The sequence below is a fragment of the Oncorhynchus masou genome, chromosome 31 (assembly GCF_036934945.1).
Source record: "Oncorhynchus masou masou isolate Uvic2021 chromosome 31, UVic_Omas_1.1, whole genome shotgun sequence".
In the NCBI taxonomy this organism is placed as follows: domain Eukaryota; kingdom Metazoa; phylum Chordata; class Actinopteri; order Salmoniformes; family Salmonidae; genus Oncorhynchus; species Oncorhynchus masou.
This window is the reverse complement of record NC_088242.1, coordinates 87480093-87502595: the sequence shown is the minus strand read 5'-3', so window position 1 is coordinate 87502595 and position 22503 is coordinate 87480093. Positions and strand designations below refer to the sequence as shown.

General features: G+C 42.7%; 1 protein-coding gene across 1 annotated transcript; it reads right to left on the bottom strand.

The window, feature by feature from the left end:
* Nucleotides 1-5038: 5038 nt before the first annotated feature.
* LOC135524691 (RNA 3'-terminal phosphate cyclase-like) lies at nt 5039-22503 on the bottom strand. Its single transcript, XM_064952437.1, has 11 exons — nt 22059-22503; nt 21844-21944; nt 21170-21313; nt 20207-20330; nt 19696-19754; nt 19458-19599; nt 10946-11067; nt 8300-8358; nt 7536-7630; nt 7201-7305; nt 5039-7081 (listed from the first exon to the last, which is right to left on the bottom strand). The coding sequence occupies exons 1-11, from the start codon at nt 22101-22103 to the stop codon at nt 6983-6985; spliced, it is 1095 nt and encodes a 364-aa protein (XP_064808509.1). The 5' UTR covers nt 22104-22503; the 3' UTR covers nt 5039-6982.

The following is a 22503-nucleotide window of genomic DNA, read 5'->3' as shown; positions in this document are numbered from 1 at the left end:
GCAAACATCTTAAAGGGACATCACATGGTAACCAGAAACCCAATCGCCACACAAAGGCACGTTGCCAGGGCATGGTCTCCCTCAACCAATCAGCGATCAAATACGTTGTCTGAACTCGACAATGGAGGGAAGGACACAGTAAAGAGAGTAGAATAAAAACGTATATGGGTAAACACTGAGGCCTGTATCAGTAACACACTTTGATTATGCCTGTTCAACATGGCCCAGTGGATTATTTACAAAAATTATAGAATGCAGGAAAAAACATAATGACATGCTATAAATCCCCCAGAACTATATAAGTAAATATATAGCTTGATATGAGCAACTGAATATTCTGTTAATATTGTAACAACCTTTGTCAAACGCCTACTTTAGGTGTTCAATCATTTCAGACCTCTTGGAGTAAAGGCTAAAATGTTGGTTGCTGATTTGATTAGATTTGATTTGCTGAACCTAGGATCATGGAGTCAGGGCTATCCCCCGAATTCGCTTCACTGGTGTCAGAAGTGGGATGGTGCTTATTTTATTTTATAAACGCAATACAATATGCAACCAAGCTTGATCTCAGCTTAATCTCATCCTCAATGTTTGATGTATCTTTATATCCAAACATAAGTACTGCCCCTAAAGTACACTGTGACACCAGAATCAGATATCATTATATAATTAGCAATTAGAATACTAATAATAGTATAGTAATAATATAGCCAGTTTTTTGTGCAAGACATCTTATGGATAAAACAATAGGTAGCATATTGTTTTTAAATGTGTGCATGTTTTTTTCTGACAAAAAGTGTGTGGCAGATTTCATAACACTTAAGCATTTTTTGACACTGAGAGGAAAATAGAGCCGAACATATTGATAAAAGTAACCCTGTCCTTGAGAAATTTACACCGTAATCAAACCTGAACCTCCCTATTTGTAAAATGTCTACTGATGTTGCCCCAAAAAATAAATAATTTACCCAATAGTATAATAATATTTCCCATTGACTGATCATGTTTTTTCAGATCCCCTAACAATACAGTTTGCAGGTCCATCTGAACTCTGATATTATGACATAACAACCATTCATGGGTCGGACTCCAAAAGCGATTCACCGATGGACAGTACCAGAAAATATGTTATTTGATTATGTTTCCTTGAGTCAGAGTCTGCACAAGCCTGACTGTTCAATGCCCCATATGCTGAGCATCCTATTTGTATCAAGTATTTTATATAATAGCTTAAATTGAAATTAATGGATTGTTGTGTCAATTGTTGTTTTACAGGGCCTTCGGAAAATATTCAGACCCCTTGACTTTTTCCACATTTTATTACGTCACGGCCTTAATCTAAAATTGATTTTTTTCCCCTCGTCAATCTACACACACTACCCCATAATGACAAATAGAAAACAGTTTAGAAATTCCTTATTACATAAGCATTCAGACCCTTTGCTATAAAATTGAGCTCAGGTGCATCCTGTTTCCATTGATCATCATTAAGATGTTTCTACAACTTGATTGGAGTCCACCTGTGGTAAATTCAAATGATTGGACATGATTTGGAATGGCACACACCTGTCTATATAAAGTCCCACAATTGACAGTGCATATCAGAGCAAAAACCAAGCCATGAGGTCGAAGGAATTGCCCGTAGTGCTCCAAGACAGGATTGTGTTGAGGCACAGATCTGAGCAAGGGTGCCAAAAAAATGATGCAGCATTGAAGGTCCCCAAGAACACAGTGGCCTCCATCATTCTTAAATGGAAGAAGTTTGGAACCACCAAGACTCTTCCTAGAGCTGCCCCCCCCCCAGCCAAACTGAGCAATCGGGGGAGAAAGGCCTTGGTCAGGGAGGTGACCAAGAACCCAATGGTCACTTTGACAGAGCTCCAAAATTACTCTGTGGAGATGGGAGAACCTTCCAGAAGGACAGCCATCTCTGCAGCACTCTACCAATCAGGCCTTTATGGTAGAGTGGCCAGACAGAAGCCACTCGTTAGTAAAAGGCACATGACAGCCCACTTGGAGTTTGCCAAAAGGAACCTAAAGGACTCCCAGACAATGAGAAACAAAATTATCTGGTCTGATGAAACCTAGATTGAACTCTTTGGCCTGAATGCCAAGGGTCACGTCTGGAGGAAACCTGGCACCATCCCTACGGTGAAGCATGGTGGTGGCAACATCATGCTTTGGGGATGTTTTTTAGCGGCATGGACTGGGAGACTAGTCAGAATTGAGGGAAAGATTAACGGAGCAAAGTATAGAGAGATCCTTGATGGAAACCTGCTCCAGAGCGCTCAGGACCTCAGGCTGGGGTGAAGGTTCACCTTCCAACAGGGCAATGACCCTAAGCAAACAGTCAAGACAACGCAGGAGTGGCTTCGGAACAAGTCTCTGAATGTCCTTGAGTGGCCCAGCCAGAGCCCGGACTTGAACCCAATCGAACATCTCTGGAGAGACCTGAAAATAGCTGTGCAGCATCACTCCCCATCCAACCTGACAGAGCTTGAGGGTCTCCAGAGAAGAATGGGAGAAACTCCCCAAAAACAGGTGTGCCAAGCTTGTAGCATCATACCCAAGACTTGAGGCTGTAATCACTGCCAAAGGTACTTCAACAAAGTACTGAGTAAAGGGTCTGAATACTTACATAAATTGAATATTTTTTTTTAATTTAAAAATAAATACATTTGCAACCATTTCTAAAACCCTGTTTTTGCTTTGTCATTATGGGGTATTGTGTGTAGATTGATGCGGGTGAAAAAATATTTAATACATTTTAGAATAAAGCTGTAACCTAACAAAATGTGGAAAAGGTCAATTGGTCTGAATACATACCGAAAGGAACTGTATGTCACTTGATAGGAATTTAATAGGATCTCTATGGGTATCATCCTCTCGTGCCAGTATGTATGTGGGTCACCCCCAATGAGAGGGACTAAGTGAGTGAACTGAAAGCAACCCCTTGTTTTTGTTGCCATCGTGCACAGTTTGGGACTACACAGAATGTATGCCTCCGGAGCTGCTCGAGTCAAAGTCCCATAAATTGACAAATATAATCCAGAACATGACCGGGACAAACTCTGGCCTTTCAAGGTAGGCTTTCTTGAATGGATGGTTCACTTATTACCTAGGCTTGTATCAACTCGGGTTTATTTGGTAAGCACATAATTATGTACATTTGTATTCTTATTAAACCATCCTTTAAAGACGGAATCCGCAGTAGGGAAACAGCGCACTGGCCACCCCTCAGCTGTTGTTTTTGTTTTGTTGACGAAGCAGATTTGAGGAGCGTCGCACAATGCGCACATTTTTTTTTGTTGCTGCGTCGGGAATGATGTTCAAGGGAGAAAAAAAGTGCTCATTGTATACAGTAACTTCTTTGTAATGTCACAAATGGACGTGGCAGTTTCACTATCTGTGATAGCTTGCCTTTACAATAGTAGCTGTTTGTTTCATTTTCATTCAATCACAGGATTGCAATAAAGACCGTGCCTGTTTTCGGTGGAGCTTAGAAGAGACCACATAAAACAAACCCCATTCCCAGATATAATACTCATTGATCCTAGTAAAGATTGATGCCTCTGGCAGCAGTTAGGGAGAGTGTGGTTTTCCATGGATCTAGCTCACCTGCTATGAGAGAGATCCAGACCCGCTGGGGGGATGATGCTGCGGCTGCAGGCTGGCTCCAGTCACCGTGCTCCTGGGTCCTCCAGGAAGCAACGTCTGACATGCCTTCATTGGGGTGCAGCAAAACGGGAGGTTTGGGGGCCACCCGGGACCTTCAGCGACAACTCTGTTGATCACTGTGCCGCTCCAACCCCAGAATATAAACAAGTCGATGTTTACCAAACGATAGAAAGAGGGACTTTGTGAGTGCTGTACCCCTGAACATGCCAGAGGAACACAAAGCTAGCAAGGTGGGATCAGGTAACCACCTCAGGTTACTGCAATGTGATCGGCCCTCACATGGGGCTCCTGTTCCTGTTACACAGCAGGCAAGGTGGGAATTTCAATCTTTCTTGAGTTTCCTCTCCGATTGATCAACCACTAATGTGCCATTTCCTCTATGTAGATAGAAATCCATCTGCCCTATAAATGCTGCTCACTTGTCATCTGATTGCCGTGCTGTGTATTACAGTATTTCACACACACCATGCATTGACGAGTTGTTTGTATTTGATGTTGAGGCAACTTAATACTCTCCATGTCTGACATCATGGAAAAAAAGGACAAGCAAACCTGTACCTGTAAAGCAGTGGACGGCTCATAAGAATGGCTAGAACGGAGCAAATGGTTGGCATCAAACCATGTGTTTGATACCATTCCACTAATTCCAGTCCAGCCATTACCACAAGCCCGTCCTCTCCAATTAAGGTGACACCAACCTCTGTGCTGTGAAGAGATGGCTTACCTGCACTGTGCAACAAGGAAAGCAATTTCAGACAAGAGAATGTTTGGATGTGCATAGTTTCCTCTCATCAGTTTATTCTAAAGAACCACCAGACAATAGGAGTATTAGATCAAGAGAGTTGTCTTGACAGGGTGTTTTGCGAATTCAAAACAGTGACGTGATGCAATTTCCCCAACCTCTGTGTTGGGTAGTTGAAATAGCACTGGTTTTGAAACATAGGCCTTTATGGCTCTGCCAACTCTGAGTAAATCTTTTCACTTCAGAAGTGTGTTGACAATAATCCCTTATGCAACCATTGTAAGGGCAATTCAGAAAGGTTAAGCAATGGTTGACGAGGAACAACACAAGTGTGTATATTTGACAAATACAGGTTACAGTATATTGTTTACACTGTACATTTTCAGGCCGGTTCCTACACTATGAACCTGATAAGATTACTATAGTTTGTTTCTCTTGCTTTATTTGCAGTAAAAATGCTTCAACGGCCCTAAAGTCATGTGGTGTTGACATACTGTATCTATCAGCACCTCCACGGTTTGTGAACGCAGAGATGACTGATTGTAGGCCTGCTGTACTGTAGCAAATAAATCTCTCATTATCATACTTTCACGTCCGACATCAGCTCCCTAAATGGTCTTTAAGGTTTGGAACTTTTTATTGCATCTGAGAACAGACAAACAGGATGGGTGGAGAAAAAGGATGAAAAGATGGAAGGAAACAGGCCAAGATGATAACTGATAAGATTACACAATATCCCCTGCCGTGAGTACATAGCCAGGACCTGGGGTGTCCCTGAAATAGACAAAGCAGACTAAAGTTTATATAGTGGTGCTATGAGTGTAGTACTTTAGGACTATGTTTTTATTAATGAGAATTTGTAGTTATGTATGTACTGTAAAATCGGTATACAGTGACTGAGCTACCAATAAAAACAATTGTTTCAATCTAAAACAATAGCTTAAAATTAGGAAATTGGTGACTATCAGCAACACACGTAGATTACGGTTGTGAATAACTGGAGATTGAGAAAAAGCTCAATGTTCACAACAACTTCACTAATGAGATGTCCACACATTTGGTGGTAAGTGAAGAGAATTAGATTAGGCCACAAAACTAGCTAAGCAACAAGCCTTGCAGTCAACCCTCAAGCCCTCACACATTCACCACTTTCATAACCACTCAACAAGCAAAGCTAAAACACACCATAGTTGACCTCATTACTTGGAGAGCTTGTCGAAAAAGTTGTCAAGTAGTTGCAGACGGGCGGAAGAAAAATCAACATTGCTGACAGAAGTTGCACAAGGTTTTTCACAGGTCTACACTTCACTCCTGAAGACTTAGTTGTCACATGCACAAGTACAGTGAAATGCTCAAGGTGTCTGACTGCATGCTTTCCAGTCAGACAACCCTGCAGCTATTTCTGCTAATGATCTGGAATAAGAACACTAAGCACCTCAACAGTTGCAATGGCAAAAAGCAAAGGTTCTTGCTGGCGAATCATTAGTTGGCAAGTATAACATGACCATGCTATCAAGCTGGGTCAGCTAGATACCTAATAGCTATCAGACAAGCAACTCCATGCTATGGCTATGTACTCTTCAGCACATTAAGATTCCTGGAACGAGTCATTCACTGGAATTAAATAGTCTCCTGTACTAAAACAGTTTGAATCACTACCATGATATGTAAAGACATGGATTTAATTTTTTAATGCAATGAAGGGGTTATGAGTGATGACAGACATCCAGCTACACATTTCTGGGGGTGAGAAGATATCTGAATCAATCCATGATATGTCAGAAATCCTTTACTCAAGATCATCTTTTGTTCAGAGAAGGCAAAAATAAGGTATTTTATTCATATTTTCTCAAAACAATGTGGAAAACAAATCTCCACATTGTCTTTTAAACATTATCTGACTAATACAGTAGTCAACACAACTCTGCAGTCTAATCTGCATTACCTGAGTGACAAACAATGCACCAAAAAAAAATTCTAATAAGTGAAACAATTGACATAAAGGAAAACTCCACCCAAAAACAACATATTGGTATTTGTTTCATTAGTCCATTGTTGTCATAGCCCCAAAATGTTTTGCTTTTCAGCAATCACTTTTTCAAGACATATCTTTCAAAATACAGAAATCCTCCCCGTATGAAGCAAAATGGAACTAGAATGATCAACTAGGGACAGAGACCATGAACAATGTTTGTTTTTTGCCATAAAAGCCTGTATGCACTGAGACTGCTGAAACGTACACCCCTTCTACACAGAAATCTAATGTTTTTATTATAACAGTGTAAGGCATTAATACCCTGAGTTATACAAGCTACGAGGGTAATGACAGTTAATGCAATAGGGGGAAAAGACAACGATGACCAACTGTCATGTGGCTGTGCGTTTGTAAACCAATAATTCATTTGCTTGAATATCGTGCCACGAGGGCCACAATAAATCCTAATATAAATAGAAGCAGCATCTGACCGTTAGGTGACATCACAGTAGTGTCTCCAGTGCCTCTTCTATCCACGGCTGCAGGTGGAGACAACATAAAAGGGGCGGTTAGACACATGGGTGTGGCTAGAAATGAGGGTTGGTGACACCCACTCCTTGGCACTCGATGATGTAGGTGTCATTGCTGGCATTCTCGTCATCTGCCTTGGTCACTGTAAACTTGGCCTGGGAATAAGGAAAAAAAATTGATATAAAAAAGTTGACTTTATAAAACCATGCACTGAGTACTAATTTTCCCATCAATTGAGTCTTTGAAAATCAATTAAAATGTGTTTTGGACCCACCTGGGTGAGCTGTTCTGCCACATGGATTGCAGTCTTTGTGTGTAGGGTGACTGGGCCAGTGCGGATTCTGGAGATGCCGTTTGCCAAGGCCATGAAAAGGATGAGCTGCCAGAGAGTGAAAGAAGAAGAGTTCAGCAGCTGACTTCAAATAGAGTAAGTTCAAGTAGCTGCTGTGAGATGGACAGTGAGTCAAGGAGAGGTATGGTGTCAAGCACCCATTCTTAACTTGAATTTGGAAGTATACGTTAATTACAATGACTCTAGATAACTTACAGGAGGACACCCAAGCTTGCTTTGTGAAATACCCCTGTGTGTGCGCGTGGTTCATTGCTAACCTGGTCCTGCAGAAACTCGTCCACACAGCCGTTGTGCCTTATATTCCTGAGCAGCATCTCTGCAGCCTCAAAGCCCACTTTGTCTGGGTACACACCTGAGACATTGGGGGACCAGCGTTAGACAGCCAATCTGCTCAGCATGTGTTATATTTCTTTCCCCAATTATTTTATCTGGGCCCATATTTGTAGCGTCTAAGAGCAGAAGTGCTGATCTAGGATCAGGCCTCCCTAGAATAATCAAATCGTATTATGATCTAAAAAGCAAAACTGACTCCAAATCAAAAGATATTTTACTCTTAGAAGATTAACTGGCCCAGAGGTTATCAGTGTGCGAGGGTGTGCCAGAGAGTCACAGGGGAGGTGCAAACCAGGTCATTGGATAGAGCTGGGTTGGATATTTAAATTATTCAGATACATACACTTCCTAACTCTGCCCCCAATAGAACAAAGTTTTGTTCATGTAACGGTCACAACATAAAAAAACAACCTACAGATGCATAGGATAGCAATTTGAAAATGTTAGCCAACAACATTTTCCTTTTTCTCAATATTTCCCTATTCTCTGCTGTTGACCGCTTACCTTGTATGGCTTTAGCAATGCTTATGTTGAAGCACAACTTTACTCACCATCCAAGCTTATATACAGTTTCACATCATAACATTGTCAAGCATGTCTTTCTTTGTAGAACGTTGCCCACTAGTGGTACATATTGGTCTGTACACTTCAAAGACCATAATAAGCATAATAACAATGGATTTCTCACCTTTCTTGCCAAGAGCTGACCCTGCAAAAATACAGCCTGTGGAAGACTCTGCGATGATTCTGGGGAGAATAGAGACACCATATAAAAAAGTGGTAGAGGTGGATAGCATTTAAGATGAGACAACCCATGGCAGTTCTGTTGAAAGTAACCTCTTGTCTATCCACCAAACTAGGGACACAAAACATTATGCAAGCCATCAGTCTACTGTCATGACTTTCCCTCCTGGGTGAAGATCAAAGATGAGCCCTCCCCCCCTCTCCTCTCTCTCGCCCACCATGAACATACTATTCTCCTCAAATTTTATCATTTATTTACATATTAGGGTACCTGAGGATTGATTAGAAACATTGTTTCACTTGTTTGGACAATGTTTATTGGTAACATTTGGGATTAATTTGTATGCATTTTGAACGAGGGAAACCGGTGGATTACTGAATCAAGTGCGCCAACTAAACTGACTTTTTTTGGTATATAAAGGACTATCGAGCAAAACAAACAGTTGTTATGTAGCTGGGACCCTTGGATTGCAAACAGAGGATGATATTCAAAAGGTAAGGGATCTATTTCCGACTTTCATGACACCTCTGCTTGTTTGGAAAATGTTTGTAATGCTTTTGTACGCGGGGCACTGTCTTCAGCACGGTTTGCTTTCACTGTAAAGCCTTTTTGAAATCTGATAAAGCGCCTGGATTAACAAGAGGTTAAGCTTTTAAACAATGTAAGACACTTGTATTTTCATGAATGGTGAATTTTAAAAATTTAGCATTTTGAATTTCGCGCTCTGCAATTTCACCGGATGTTGGCTTAGCGTCCCACTGATCCGCAAGAAGTTAAAGACAGTAAAAACTAAATAACTATCTCTGAAAGTGTACGCATTCACAGGGTCAGGTTTAGATCTAAATGTTGTACAACAGATGATTAAATATAAAACAATTTGTGAGAAGATGAAATGTGATTTTAACCTTCTAAATTAGATCATTTTTATATAAAAACCTTTTGCCAAGTCAGTAACCACGCCCTTCAAGGTGAGTGCATAAAAGGATTCCTAATGAAATTTACAGTAGACCAGAAAACGTGGAGCGGTGGCAACACATTGAAATGGTTGCAATTTAAATATACACCAGTACATTGCCGCGTAGCTACTGGCGTTTTAAACTACAAGCCCAGTATACGTGCAGCGCGAGCTGAATACGTGACAAATGGTCTAAAACTACAAGACCAACTACAAGACCCTCCAATCTAACGAACACTTCCAAAACAAAGAAAGACGACAACAAATACAAAGGACACTGTGACCTCTGGTGGACAAACCAGAGACTGTCGAATGACTCCCAATAGATGGACCAGGCAATTTCAACAGAGACAACAAAGACATACAAGTGTAAATATATATACACATTGCAATTATTTTAGAATGAGCGGTCGTTCATGTGCAAAGTATTCATATTCCCATGAGCATAGCTTCACACGTATGTATAATAAATTAACATGCCCATCGCTTTTCTTTGTGTACCAAGCTGTCATATCAGGTTAGTCCGCTAGGGACTTTTCATTGCATTATGCTAGTAATCAACATATAATCTATCGTGTGTGTGTTTATGTAATTCTGTGTGATTATTTAGTAAATAATTAAGACAATGTGTAACTATCACTGAAACATTTAGACTAGGGTTCATGCAGATTTGAAGTCAACGACATTCAGAAAGACTGATATGAGGTAATAATAATACTAATAATTAATGAATGGATGACTAATTTTACAATATATTCTGATATTCTTTAGTTAATTTGGGAAACGGTAACTCATGAAACAAACTTTGTGGTGCCCCAAGATTGCTAATGAATTAATTGTTACATGATTAATTGAATCACGTAACAATTAAACAGTTAACTAATTTGATAAAATAACCATCACGATAGTCACGACCTATGAAGCATGTTCAGATGACACCCAATGTACTACACTAGTGCAACTGTTTTGACAAAGATCTTCACAGAAAACATTACCATTGATTGTGATTGATCCAGGTTTACTGAGGTCATACAGACAACTTTTAAGTGTTTACAGTTTTATCCGGTGTCCCTCTTATTCTCCCATCGCTCTCCCCTGCCGGAGGACCATCTGGACTCCTGGGTGTCCCTAGTCCACCTGGTTGTGCCTCTGAGGCGATGGAAAGCCTGACCTGTTCCCCAGAGGTGCTACTTTGTCCCGGACCTGCTGTTTAGACCCTCCCTGCCCCATCTGCTGTCTCGACCTCAAAGCCAACAGACATTTACTCCTGAGGTACTGACCTGTTGCACCCTCTACAACCACTGCTTATTATTTGACCCTGCTGGTCATCTATGAACGTTTAAACGTCTTGAAGAACGATCTGGCCTTAATGGCCATGAACTCTTATAACCTCCAACCGGCACAGCCAAAAGAAGACCCCTCAGAGCCTGGTTCCTCTCTAGGTTTCTTCCTAGGTTCCTGCCTTTCTAAGAAGTTTTTCCTAGCTACCATGCTTCTACATCTGCATTGCTTGCAGTTTGGAGTTGAGGCTGGGTTTCTGTATAAGCACATTGTGACATCTGCCAATGTAAAAAGGGCTTTATAAATACATTTGAGTGATAATGCAATGGTTAATGTCATGTAAATACGCTCACATGATGCCGTTGCCGCTTCCACAGGCCATGTCCTTCTCCTGCAGTGTTTGAATGTTGATGTAAAGGTCCTTTATCTCTCGCCTGATAACTCTTGTTGCAGTCGTGGCCATGTCCTTGGCAAGCTGGAGGAAAAGGAGTATTTGAGCTCACTCAAATCTGATCTCAGAAACTATTTCATTTTATCATGTGCATTTAAGTCCAGAGGGGTAGCAGACGGACAGGAAACTGCTCCATCACATGCATTTCACCTGTCCAGAAAGGTCTAATCTGTTGTTTGTAAGTACACAAGTGGAATAAGGACCAAACCTGGATGTGGATGTGTCAATGTGTAGCTCATACACTAAGATTTTTTATTTAACCCTTATTTTCCCAAGTACGTTGACGGAGAACACTCATTTACAGCAACAACCTCGGAAATAGTTACAGGGGAGAATGAGCCAATTGTAAGCATAATGTCTTACCTCAATTAGCCACGAAATCACTAGTTTGAAAGAAACGTTTTCTTGAAGCTGCGCCATTTTCCCTAAATTTCCACCCCATGTGGGCCAGCCCCGTGGGAATTTGAGTTCTACCCAAAGAGCTTCAGCCCCTCTCATTTGAGTGACAGCTACCAAAAGGCCTGCCCAGCGTTAACCAATAAGGTTGCAGGGCCAACAGCTCAGTGGACACAGCAGAGAGAGAGCCGGAGAGCAATGACGTTGTGCACATGACATAGTACACAGAATCTCTTTCATACAGAGCCACAGATTGTGTTTTTTTTGTTTGTTTCTTTGCGTTGTTTGGAACTTATATTTTTAACTTATTTTGTACATAATGTTGCTGCAACCGTCTCTTATGACTGAAAAGACTTCTGGACATCAAAACTGCGATTACTCACCACGAACTGGCAGGATACTTTTTTTCCTTTAACGAGTCCGACAGGAATGACATACTGCTTTCCCCAGATCCCTGTCATTTGCATGAAGGTGGAGAAAAACGGGCTGGAGGGCTGGCTGCATTCTGAGAATTCGTAGGCCAACGAATAAACCCCCACTGCCTTACATTCAGCTAGCAAACGTGCAATCTTTGGAAAGTAAAATCGATGACCTACACGGAAGATTAATCTACCAACGGGACATTCAAAACCGTAAAATCTTATGCTTCACGGAGTTGTGGCTGAATGACAACATTGTCAACATACAGCTGGCTGGTTATACGCTGTACTGGCAGGATAGAACAGCGGCGTCTGTTAAGACAAGGGGAGGCGGACTATGTATTTTTGTAAACAAGAGCTGGTGCACGATATCTAAGGAAATCTCAAGGTTTTGCTCGCCTGAGTATCTCTTGATAAGCTGTAGACAACACTATCTACCAAGAGTTTCTGTATTTTTCATTGCTGTCTACATACCACCACAGACTGAAGCTGGCACTAAGACCGCACTCAATGAGCTGTATTCCATCATAAGCAAACACTCCCCCAGAGGCAGCACCACTCTTGGCTGTGGACTTTAATACAGGGAAACTTAAAATCACCCTCCATTTGGCAAATCTGACCATAATTCTATCCTCCTGAAACCTGCATACAAGCAAAAATTAAAGCAGGAAGCACCAGTGACTAGATCACCACATCGGTCATTGGCTTCATCAATAAGAGCATCAATGACGTCGTCCCCACAGTGACCGTACGTACATACCCCAACCAGAATCCGCACTGAGCTAAAGGCTTGAGCTGCCACTTTCAAGGGGCGGGACTCTAATCCGGAAGCTTATAAGAAATGCCGCTATGGCCTCCGATAAACCATCAAACAGGCAAAGAGCCAATACAGGACTAAGATCGAATCGTTCTACACCGGCTCCTCTGCTCGTTGGATGTGGCAGGGCTTGCAAACCATTACAGATGATAAAGGGAAGCACAGCCGAGAGCTGCCCAGTGACACAAGTCTACCAGATGAGCTAAACTACTTCTATGCGCGCTTCAAAGCAAATAACACTGAAAGATGCATGAGGGCACAAGCTGTTCCGGAAGACTGCGTGATTACGCTCTCTGCAGCCAATGTAAGTAGGACCTTTAAAACAGGTTAACATTCACATGGCCGCAGGTCCAGACAGATAACCAGGACATGTACTGCGAGCCTGCGCTGACCAACTGGCAAGTGTCTTCACTGACATCTTCAACCTCTCCCTGTCCAAGTCTGTAATACCAACATGTTTTAACCATAGTCGCTGTGCCCAAGAACACTAAGGTAACCTGCAGAAATTATGACCAACACAAATCACTCACATCATTTGCATACTGCGCTGACCGATCCACAGATGATGCAATCTATTGCACTCCACACTGCCCTTTCCCACATGGACAAAAGTAACACCTATGTAAGAATGCTATTCATTAACTACAGCTTAGCGTTCAACACCAGTGCCCTCCCTCAAAGCTCATCAATAAGCTAAGAACCTTGGACTAAACACCTCCCTCTGCAACTGGATCAGGAACTTCCTGATGGGCCGCCCCAGGTAGTAAGGGTAGGTAACAACACATCCGCCACGCTGATCCTCAACACAGGGGCCCCTCAGGGGTGCGTGCTCAGTCCCCTCCTGTACTCCCTGTTCACTCATAACTGCATGGCCAGGCACGACTCCAATCGTTAAGTTCGCCGATGTCAGAAACCTGGCCATGTGGTGCCAGAACAACATCCTCTTGCTCACCATGATCAAGACAAAAGGAGAGGATAGTGGATTACAGGGAAGAAAAAAAATTGAGCATGCCCCATTCTCATCGAAGGGCCTGTAGTGGAAAAGGTTGAGAGCTTCAAGTTCCTTGGTGTCCACATCACCAACAAACTAACAAGGTCCAAGCACACCAAGACAGTCGTGAAGAGGGCACGACAAAACCTATTCCCCCTCAGGAGACTGAACAGATTTGGCATGGGTCATCAAAAGGTTCTACAGCTGCACCATCAAGAGCATCCGGACTGGTTGCATCACTGCCTGCCTGGTATGGCAACTGCTCAGCCGCCGACTGCAAGGCACTAGAGGGTAGTGCGTACGGCCCAGTACATCACTGGCGCCAAGCTTCCTGCCATCCAGGACCTATATACCAGGCAGTGTCAGAGGAAGGCCCTAAAAAATTGTCAAAGACTCCAGCCACCCGAGTCATAGACTTTCTCTCTGTTACCGCACGGCAAGTGGTACCGGAGCACCAAGTCTAGGCTTCCAAACAGCTTCTACCCCACAAGCCATAAGACTCCTGAACAGCTAATCGCATGCCTACCCAGACTTATTGCATTACCCACATCCCCTTACACCGATGCTACGCTCTGTTATTGAAGTGACTATACATAGATAACTCAACCTACATGTACATCTTACCTCAATTACCTCGACTATCCGGTGCCCCCCCCGCACATCGACTCTGTACCGGTACCCCCCTGTATAGTCTCACTGTTGCTCTTTAATTACTTGTTGCTTTTATTTCTTATTCTTATTATTGGTTAGGGGCTCATAAGTAAGCATTTCACTGTAAGGTCTACACCGGTTATATTCTAGCACATGTGACTAATAATATTTTATTTGAAATCTCCGGCCCGTTTACTTGTTACACATCTTGTTGCATTACAAAGTGGGATTAAAAGGGATTTTCATATTAAAAAATGTGTTAACAATCCACACATTGTAATCTGTAATGTCAAAGTGGAAGATTTTGTAAAACATTTAACGATTATTGAAAAAAAAAATATATATATATACACACACTTTGATTAGATATGTATTCACCCCCTTGAGTCAATACATGTTGAAAAAAACTTTGGCAGCGACTACAGATGGGAGTCTTCTTGGGTAAGTCTCATAAGAGCTTTGCACACCTGTATTGTGGAATGAGTTTGACACCTTGATAAGCTAATTTCCTGACAATGGCTTAGCACTCTTCATACTTGGCGACTTCAACCTCCAGACTTCTGTCTTCGATTAATTGAGTTGAGTTGAGTTTATTTTTACAGGGACAGTGCACATTAATCAACGTTTCAGTAAAAGTGCCGGTTTTAGCCAGCCGGCTAATTTTCAACCGCAGTCCCTGGGCAGGTTATTAAAAACAATGACAATATAGACAATAGCAACATAGAACAAGCAAGACATAGCAACATAGGACAAGCAAGACATAGCATACAGACAGAGCAACATAGAGCAAAAAGCAGCAAGACATTTTCTTTCCAACTCTCTCTTTCCCCTTGACCGCAACATTTCCCAATCCCCTCCAACTCACAAGGCAGGCAATACGCTTGAACTCATCTTTACTAGAGGCTGTTCGCCTACTAATCTCACTACAACCCCCCCTCCGGGTCTCTGATCACTACTTTGCTTCCTTTTCGGTCTCCCTTTCCTCAAACCCTAGCTACTCAGCCCCTACCCAGACGGTCATGCACCGTCGCAATTGTCGCTCTCCCACTACTCCCTCCTCCTCTATCCTATTATCTCTCCCTTCTATTAAATCCTTCTTCGGGCCTCCCGGGTGGCACTGTGGTCTAAGGCACTGTATCTCAGTGCTACCTGTACCACCAGAGATTCTGGTGATTCTGGAGGTCCATGGGGCTACGCACAATTGGCCCAGCGTCGGCCCGGGTTAGGCAGGGTTTGGCCGGCAGGGATATCTTTGTCTCATCGCACACTAGCGGCTCCTGTGGCGGGCTCTGTGCAGTGCACACTGACCAGGTCGCCAGGTGTTTCCTCCGACACATTGGTGCGGCTGGCTTCCGGGTTGGATGTGCATTGCGTCAAGAAGCAGTGCGGCTAGGTTGGGATGTGTTTCAGGAGGACGCATGGCTCTCGACCTTCGCCTCTCCCGAGTCCGTACGGGAGTTGCAGCGATGAGACAAGACTGTAACTACTACCAACTGGTTCCCACGAAATTGGGGAGGGGAAAAAAGGGGGGGGGGGAAATATATTAAATTCTATCTCCTGATTCTGCCTCGTCGACCCTACTCTCCCCTCCCTTTCCACATCCTATGACTCGCACTGTCCCTTATCCTCCTGGCCGGCTCAGCCCTCCCAAAGAGGGTGATACCTTGTTAGTTGCACAATTGAATGCCTTCAACTGAAATGTGTCTTACGCATTTAACCCAAACCCTCGGAATCAGAGAGGTGCGGGGGCTGCCTTAATCGACATCCACGTCTTCGGCGCCCTCGGAACAGCGGGTTAACTGTATCGCTCAGGGGCCGAACGACAGATTTTTACCTCCTCTTCTGTATCTGCCGCTAAAGCCACTTTCTATCACTATAAATTTCAAGCTTCTGCCTCTAACCCCAGTTAACCTGTTGAAACTCTAGGGGCGCAATTTCATTTTTGGATGAAAAACGTTCCCGTTTTAAACAAGATATTTTGTCACAAAAAGATGCTCGACTATGCATATAATTGATAGCTTTCGAAAGAAAACACTCTGACGTGTCCAGAACTGCAAAGATATTTTCTGTGCGTGCCCTAGAACGTGAGCTTCAGGCAAAACCAAGATGAGACGGCATCCAGGAAATGAGCAGGATTTTTGAGGCTCTGTTTTCCATTGTCTCCTTATATGGCTGTGAATGCGAGAGGAGTAAGTCTGCCCTTTCTGTCGTTTCCCCAAGGTGTCTGCAGCATTGTGACGTATTTGTAGGCATATCATTGGAAGATTGACCATAAGAGACCACATTTACCTGGTGTCCGCCCGGTGTCCTGCGCCGAAATTGGTGCGCAAAAGTCAGCTGCAAGTATTTTTCCACAGAATTCAGAGGAGAATGCAGGCTTCCACGAACGATATATCAATGAAGAGATATGTGAAAAAACACCTTGAGGATTGATTCCAAACAACGTTTGCATTTTTCGGTCGATATTATGGAGTTAATTCGGAAAAAGTTTGACGTTGTAGGTGACTGAATTTTCGGTTCGTTTCGGTAGCCAAATGTGATGTACAAAACGGAACGATTTCTCCTACACACAGACGCTTTCAGGAAAAACTGCGCATTTGGTATGTAACTGAGAGTCTCCTCATTGAAAACATCCGAAGCTCTTCAAAGGTAAATGATTTTATTTATTTGGTTATATGGTTTTTGTGAAAATGTTGCGTGCTAAATGCTACTCAAAATGCTAAGCTAGCTTAGCATACTCTTACACAAATTAGTCAATTGCTATGGTTCAAAAGCATATTTTGAAAATCTGAGATGACAGTGTTGTTAAGAAAAGGCTAAGCTTGAGAGCAGGCACATTATTTTCATTTTATTTGCGATTTTCAGAAATCGTTAACGTTGCGTTATGCTAATGAGCCTGAGGCTTTAGTCACGATCCCGGATCCGGGATGGGGAGATTCAAGAGGTTAACGCTTTTCAACCTTCTCCTCGCTCCTTAATCCTCCACCCCCTCCCCGGACAACTTTGTCAGCCACTTTGAAAAGAAGGTTGACGACATCTGCTAGTCATTCACTCAGCCTATTGATTCAACTGGTCCACTCCACTCTGACCTCTTTCTCTCCTCTCTCTCCAGATGAAATCCTGCAACTAGGGAGGTCTGACTGCCCAACAACCTGCCCGCTTGAACCCCTCCCCTCCTCCAGAACATCTCTGGAGACCTCCCTGTCCTCACTTCCCTCATCAATTAATCCCTGACCACTGGAAGTGTCCACTCTTGACTTCAAAACGACCGGAGACGCTCTCCTCCTCAAAAATACAACACTTAAATCATCTTGAAATCAAAAACTATATATTTTTTAATATCTTTCCAAAACACGTTGTCTGATCAACTCCGATAACCAGTCAGACTTCAAGACTGGTCACTCAACCAAGAATGCTCTTCTGTGTCACAGAGGCTCTCCACACTGCCAAAGCTTACTTTCTCTCTCCTCTGTTCTCATCCTCTAATTTAGCCACTGCCTTCGACACCGTGAACCATCAGATCCTTTTTTAACACCTTTATTTAACTAGACAAGTCAGTTAAGAACAAATTCTTATTTTCAATGACGGACTACGGTTAACTGCCTTGTTCAGGGACAGAACAACAGAGTTTTACCTTGTCAGCTCGGGGATTCAATCTTGCAACCTTCTGGTTGCAAGATCATCCCGCTTCGCTGCAATCTCCACTGGCATCCAGTCGAAGCTCGCATCCACTACAAGACCATGGGGCTTGCATACAGAGCAGCACGGGGACCTGCCCTTCCCTACCTTCAGGCTATGCTCAAACCCTACACCCCAGCTCCGTACAGCCACCTCTGGTCTCTTGGCCCAACCACCCCTACAGGAGGGCAGCTTCCACTCAGTCTGGTCCAAGCTCTTCACCTGACACCCCAATGGTAGAAGAAGCTTCCCCCTGAAACTAGAAAAGCAGAGTCCCTGCACATCTTCCAAAAGCACCTGGAACCCTACTTCTTCAAGGAGTATCTTAAATAACCCCTCTCCTTTTTACGTGTGCCTTTTTAAAAATGTATGTATTTCTGTCCTTGAGCTGTTCTTGTCTAATGATGTTCTGTATGTCATTCTGTATTGTTTCGTGTTTTGTGTGGACCCCAGGAAGAGTAGCTGCAACTTTTGCAACAGCTAATGTGGATCCTAATAAATACCAAATACCTTGTTTTTAATAATACAATAACTTTCCTGAACCAGCACTTCACAAATGTCTTGCCATAGATTTTCAAGCAGATTTAAGTCAAAACTAACTTGGCCACTCAGGAACATTCAGTCTTTTTGGTAAGCAACTCCAGTGTACATTTGGCTTTATGTTGTAGGTTATTGTCCCACTGAAAGATTAATTCCTTTCCCAGTGTCTGGTGTAAAGCAGACTGAAGCAGGTTCTCTTGGATTGTGCCTGTGCTTAGCTCAGGATTTCCCAAACTCGGTCCTCTGGACCCCAAAAGGTGCATGTTTTGGTTTTGCCCAAGCACTACACAGCTGATTCAAACAATCAACTAATTATCAAGCTTTGATCACTTAAATCAGCTGTGCAGTGTTGGGGCAAAAACCAAAACGTGTACCCGTTTGGGTCCTGAGGACCGAGTGTGGGAAACACTGGCTTAGCTCAATCCTGTTTCTTTTCATCCTGAAAAACTGCCTAGTCTTTGCCAATGTCAAGCATACCCATACCATGATGCAGTCACCACCATGCTTCAAAATAAAGGAGGCAGTTACTCAGTGATGTATTGGATTTGCCCCCAAAAACATAAGGCTTTGCATTTAGGCCAAACATAATTCCTTTGCCGTGTTTTTTTATTCCTCGGTTGTTTTCGCCCATCATAGCCATTGAACTCTGCAGCAGTTTTAAAATCCCCAATGGCCTCATGGTGAGTCCATATAACTTGTGATTTGTTAAGCCAGTTAGCCTAAAAAAAAAAATATGTAAATGAGTAGAATTCTCTTTTCACTTTGACATTATGGAGTATTTTTTCTTAAATCCCACTTTGTAACACAACAAGATGTGAAAAAAGTTCAAGCTGGTGTGGACTTTCCATAGGCACTGTATAACAGTAACTTAAAGTAAAATGCATAGGCAACTCTAACCCAAAGCCATTGCTTGGTATGGTACCTTATAGGGTAAAACCCCAGCAACAAAGGACCTTCCATAGATCTTGGAGATGGTTCCTCGTTCGGTCATGTTGACAGGGCTCAGCTCGCTCACTGGGCTAACCTTAGCCACCACCTCACCTCCGCCTTTGGGGTAGTAGCCCCTATTCAAGACAAGAACATGCACGCATGGTTATATTTTGGGGACCAGGCAGTATTTTTTACACCAACACTAATCTAACAGGGAGGACGATACTAACCTCATTCTCAAGTCACAGTTGAAATGTACACCAAACTTCTCCACAATGGGCTTGAATACCTGGGGGAAAATGTAAAACTGACTTTAGGAGCACATATAACGGTAACACAAAGAAACTAACTTAAAAATAAGTAGATGGCAAATAAGAGGATGTTTAGTGACAGTCACAAACCAAGCAGTCCATCTTCGTGCCTGTCTATAGACAAGGTATTTAAGAATTTGTGAGAACTAAAATTCATGATTTCCCAGGAACACAACCCACATTACGGCAGGGTAACCTAGTGGTTAGAGCATTGGACTAGTAACCGAAAGGTTGCAAGATCGAATCCCGAGCTGATGAGGTAAAAATCTGTCGTTCTGCCCCTGAACAAGGCAGTTAACCCACTGTTCCTAGGCCGTCATTGAAAATAAGAATTTGTTCTTAACTGGCTTGTCTAGTTAAACAAAGGTAAAACAAATTTTAAATTACAGCCACTGGTACCTCTCCCAACACAGGTTAAGGTTAGCCATACCTTGATGGTGTAGTCAATCTGCGGGGCCATATCCGCGTTGGTGCCCCCCTTCAGACAGAGCTCAGAGGGGCCATCAGCGTACAGGGCACAGGGTAGAGAGACCTGCAGCAGCAGCCCCACACTCCTGGAACAGAACAAGATAGAAGTATGAGATAGATTGACTAGGTTCCCCTTTACCTTCCCTGTTGTACAACTAAATGCATTCTACCAAAATCAACCCAAACCCTCTGAATCAGAGAGGTGCAGGGGGCTGCCTTAAAAATCGACATCATAGGTGCCCAGGGAGCAGTTGTTGGGGGTTAACTGCCTTGCTCAGAACGGCAGATTTTTCCACCTTGCCGGCTCAGGGGATTCAAAGGAGTGATCTTTTGGTTACTGGCCCAACGCCCTTAAAACGCTAAGCTATCTGCCGCCCAGGGAGACTAACATATTGTAACATACTCCCAAACGTGAGTATCCCCCATCGTTATACACAAAATGAATTTCCATTTAAAAATTGACACTGAAGTATATTGTATTGTCTGAGGCAACAAAAAAAAAATCCTGCTATTTTGTGAAATTGTCTAACTCTACATAGTTTTGGGTAATGTTTATATGGGTATCAAGTATCATGTCAGCTTGATAGTAACAAGGTTTTTAACAAGTGCCTTTGGATAGCCATCCACAGCTCTGTTTTTCTTTGGTGTGGCAGGTAGCCTAGTGTTTAGAGCATTGGGCCAGTAACAGAAAGGTTGCTAGATCGAATCCCCGAGCTGACAAGGTAAAAATCTGTCATTCCACCCCTGAACGAGGCTGTTAACCCACTGTTCCTAGCCCTTCATTGTAAATAAGAATTTGTTCTTAACTGACTTGCCTTGTTAAATAAATTATTGTCTGAGATTAGGAACCAAAAACTGTCTGTCCCATACTCCCATTTAATGTGTGCCGTCAGGAATAATGGTGGTGCAGCCTAACATGATTTACCCTGCCGTTTGTGGGTCTGCGGTGTGATTCCCAGCTTTTATTTTCCCAGGGGTGAGTGTGACTTCTGTAGATCCCACTGAGCCTCCCTCAAGATTTCCACAACAAATGTCCCTCACCAACTCCAACCCTGACAGATGCTGTGGTCTAGTAGTGAAAAGGGGAAGGGGGGCAAGGGGTTAACAGTGAAAGGAAAAAAACGTAGCTATTTCAATTGAATAATGACAATATGTAGGCTATGATATCATCTGCACTGAATGACAAGGCAATGATGGAAAAGTATTCTAGTTCAGTTGTTGATAGAAATAAGTCAACTGCCATGTGCTTGCACATTACCAACAAAGGATCACATGAAAAATATAGCTATGAGGGTGGGCATCTGCCATTAAATATGAAACAAAAGATAAGACAAGTTATAGACCATGGGCTGTAAAACAACTAATTGTCAGATTAAAGTTGACGCTCTATCTGCTTGGAAAATAAAGGTAATTTAAACCAACTTTGCTTTGTTTTCTGATTGACTAAACTTCTGTCTGGAGACGCCGGCGATTGCCCCAGGGCTAGACTGCAACTCGAATGAAGCTTTCTTATATTAGTAGGATGACATGTGGCTTTTGTTGTCGTCTAGCCAGCTACATACTCTACAAATTCATGACATGGATTTAGGAAATGAATACCTTAATCCTGGTGTACCTCTACCTGCGCGAATTTTGTTTATTCTGATGGAAGCGCCGTTGATGCAACTCAGTGCGGCAGATACTCTCAAAATTTGCCCGCCCTGAAAGAGGACAAAACATAATATACATAGTAAAAACATATTCTAAGTTCAATGTCAAATCATGTTGATAAAATATGTAGTATAAAGTGTATTTTAATCGTGTGAAATACTCACACCCTCCATTATACTTCCGTCCATTTCCACCATTGCTGCGGCCATTTTTGAAACAAGAAGAAAAATATTTATGTTTTTCAATTACTTCTCCACTATAAGAAATGTATGATGTCTGTCCCTAAAGATATGAAAACACGCAAATGTGGATGCTCTGCTCTGAAGTAGCTTTTTACAGCGTTTGATGTAACAGACACTCCGCCGGCGTCTGGGGTAGCTACTCCAATTGTGAACTTCCCCCAACCGTCACTGCGCAGTGCGGTAGTTATCAATGAAAGCAATTTCTTATTACTTGGGAGAGAAAAAAGGAAAATCCCACAACGATACGAATAAACGGGTTATATTTGAACTGCGATGTTCACGTGTTATTCACATTTTTCCATGAAATGTTGCTCAGCATTAAGGCTGCTACTCTTGATCGTGCTGACTGTTAGCACATGCGCAATTG

Excerpts from the sequence above, each read along its gene's own strand:
- LOC135524691 (XM_064952437.1), bottom strand. The coding sequence starts at position 22,103 with ATGGCCGCAGCAATGGTGGAAATGGACGGAAGTATAATGGAGGGT. Across the intron at positions 20,331-21,169 it reads GCAGACCCACAAACGGCAGG|GAGTGTGGGGCTGCTGCTGC; the intron begins GTAAATCATGTT and ends GTTCTGTTCCAG. Across the intron at positions 7,631-8,299 it reads GTCAGCTCTTGGCAAGAAAG|GTGTGTACCCAGACAAAGTG; the intron begins GTGAGAAATCCA and ends CCAATGTCTCAG.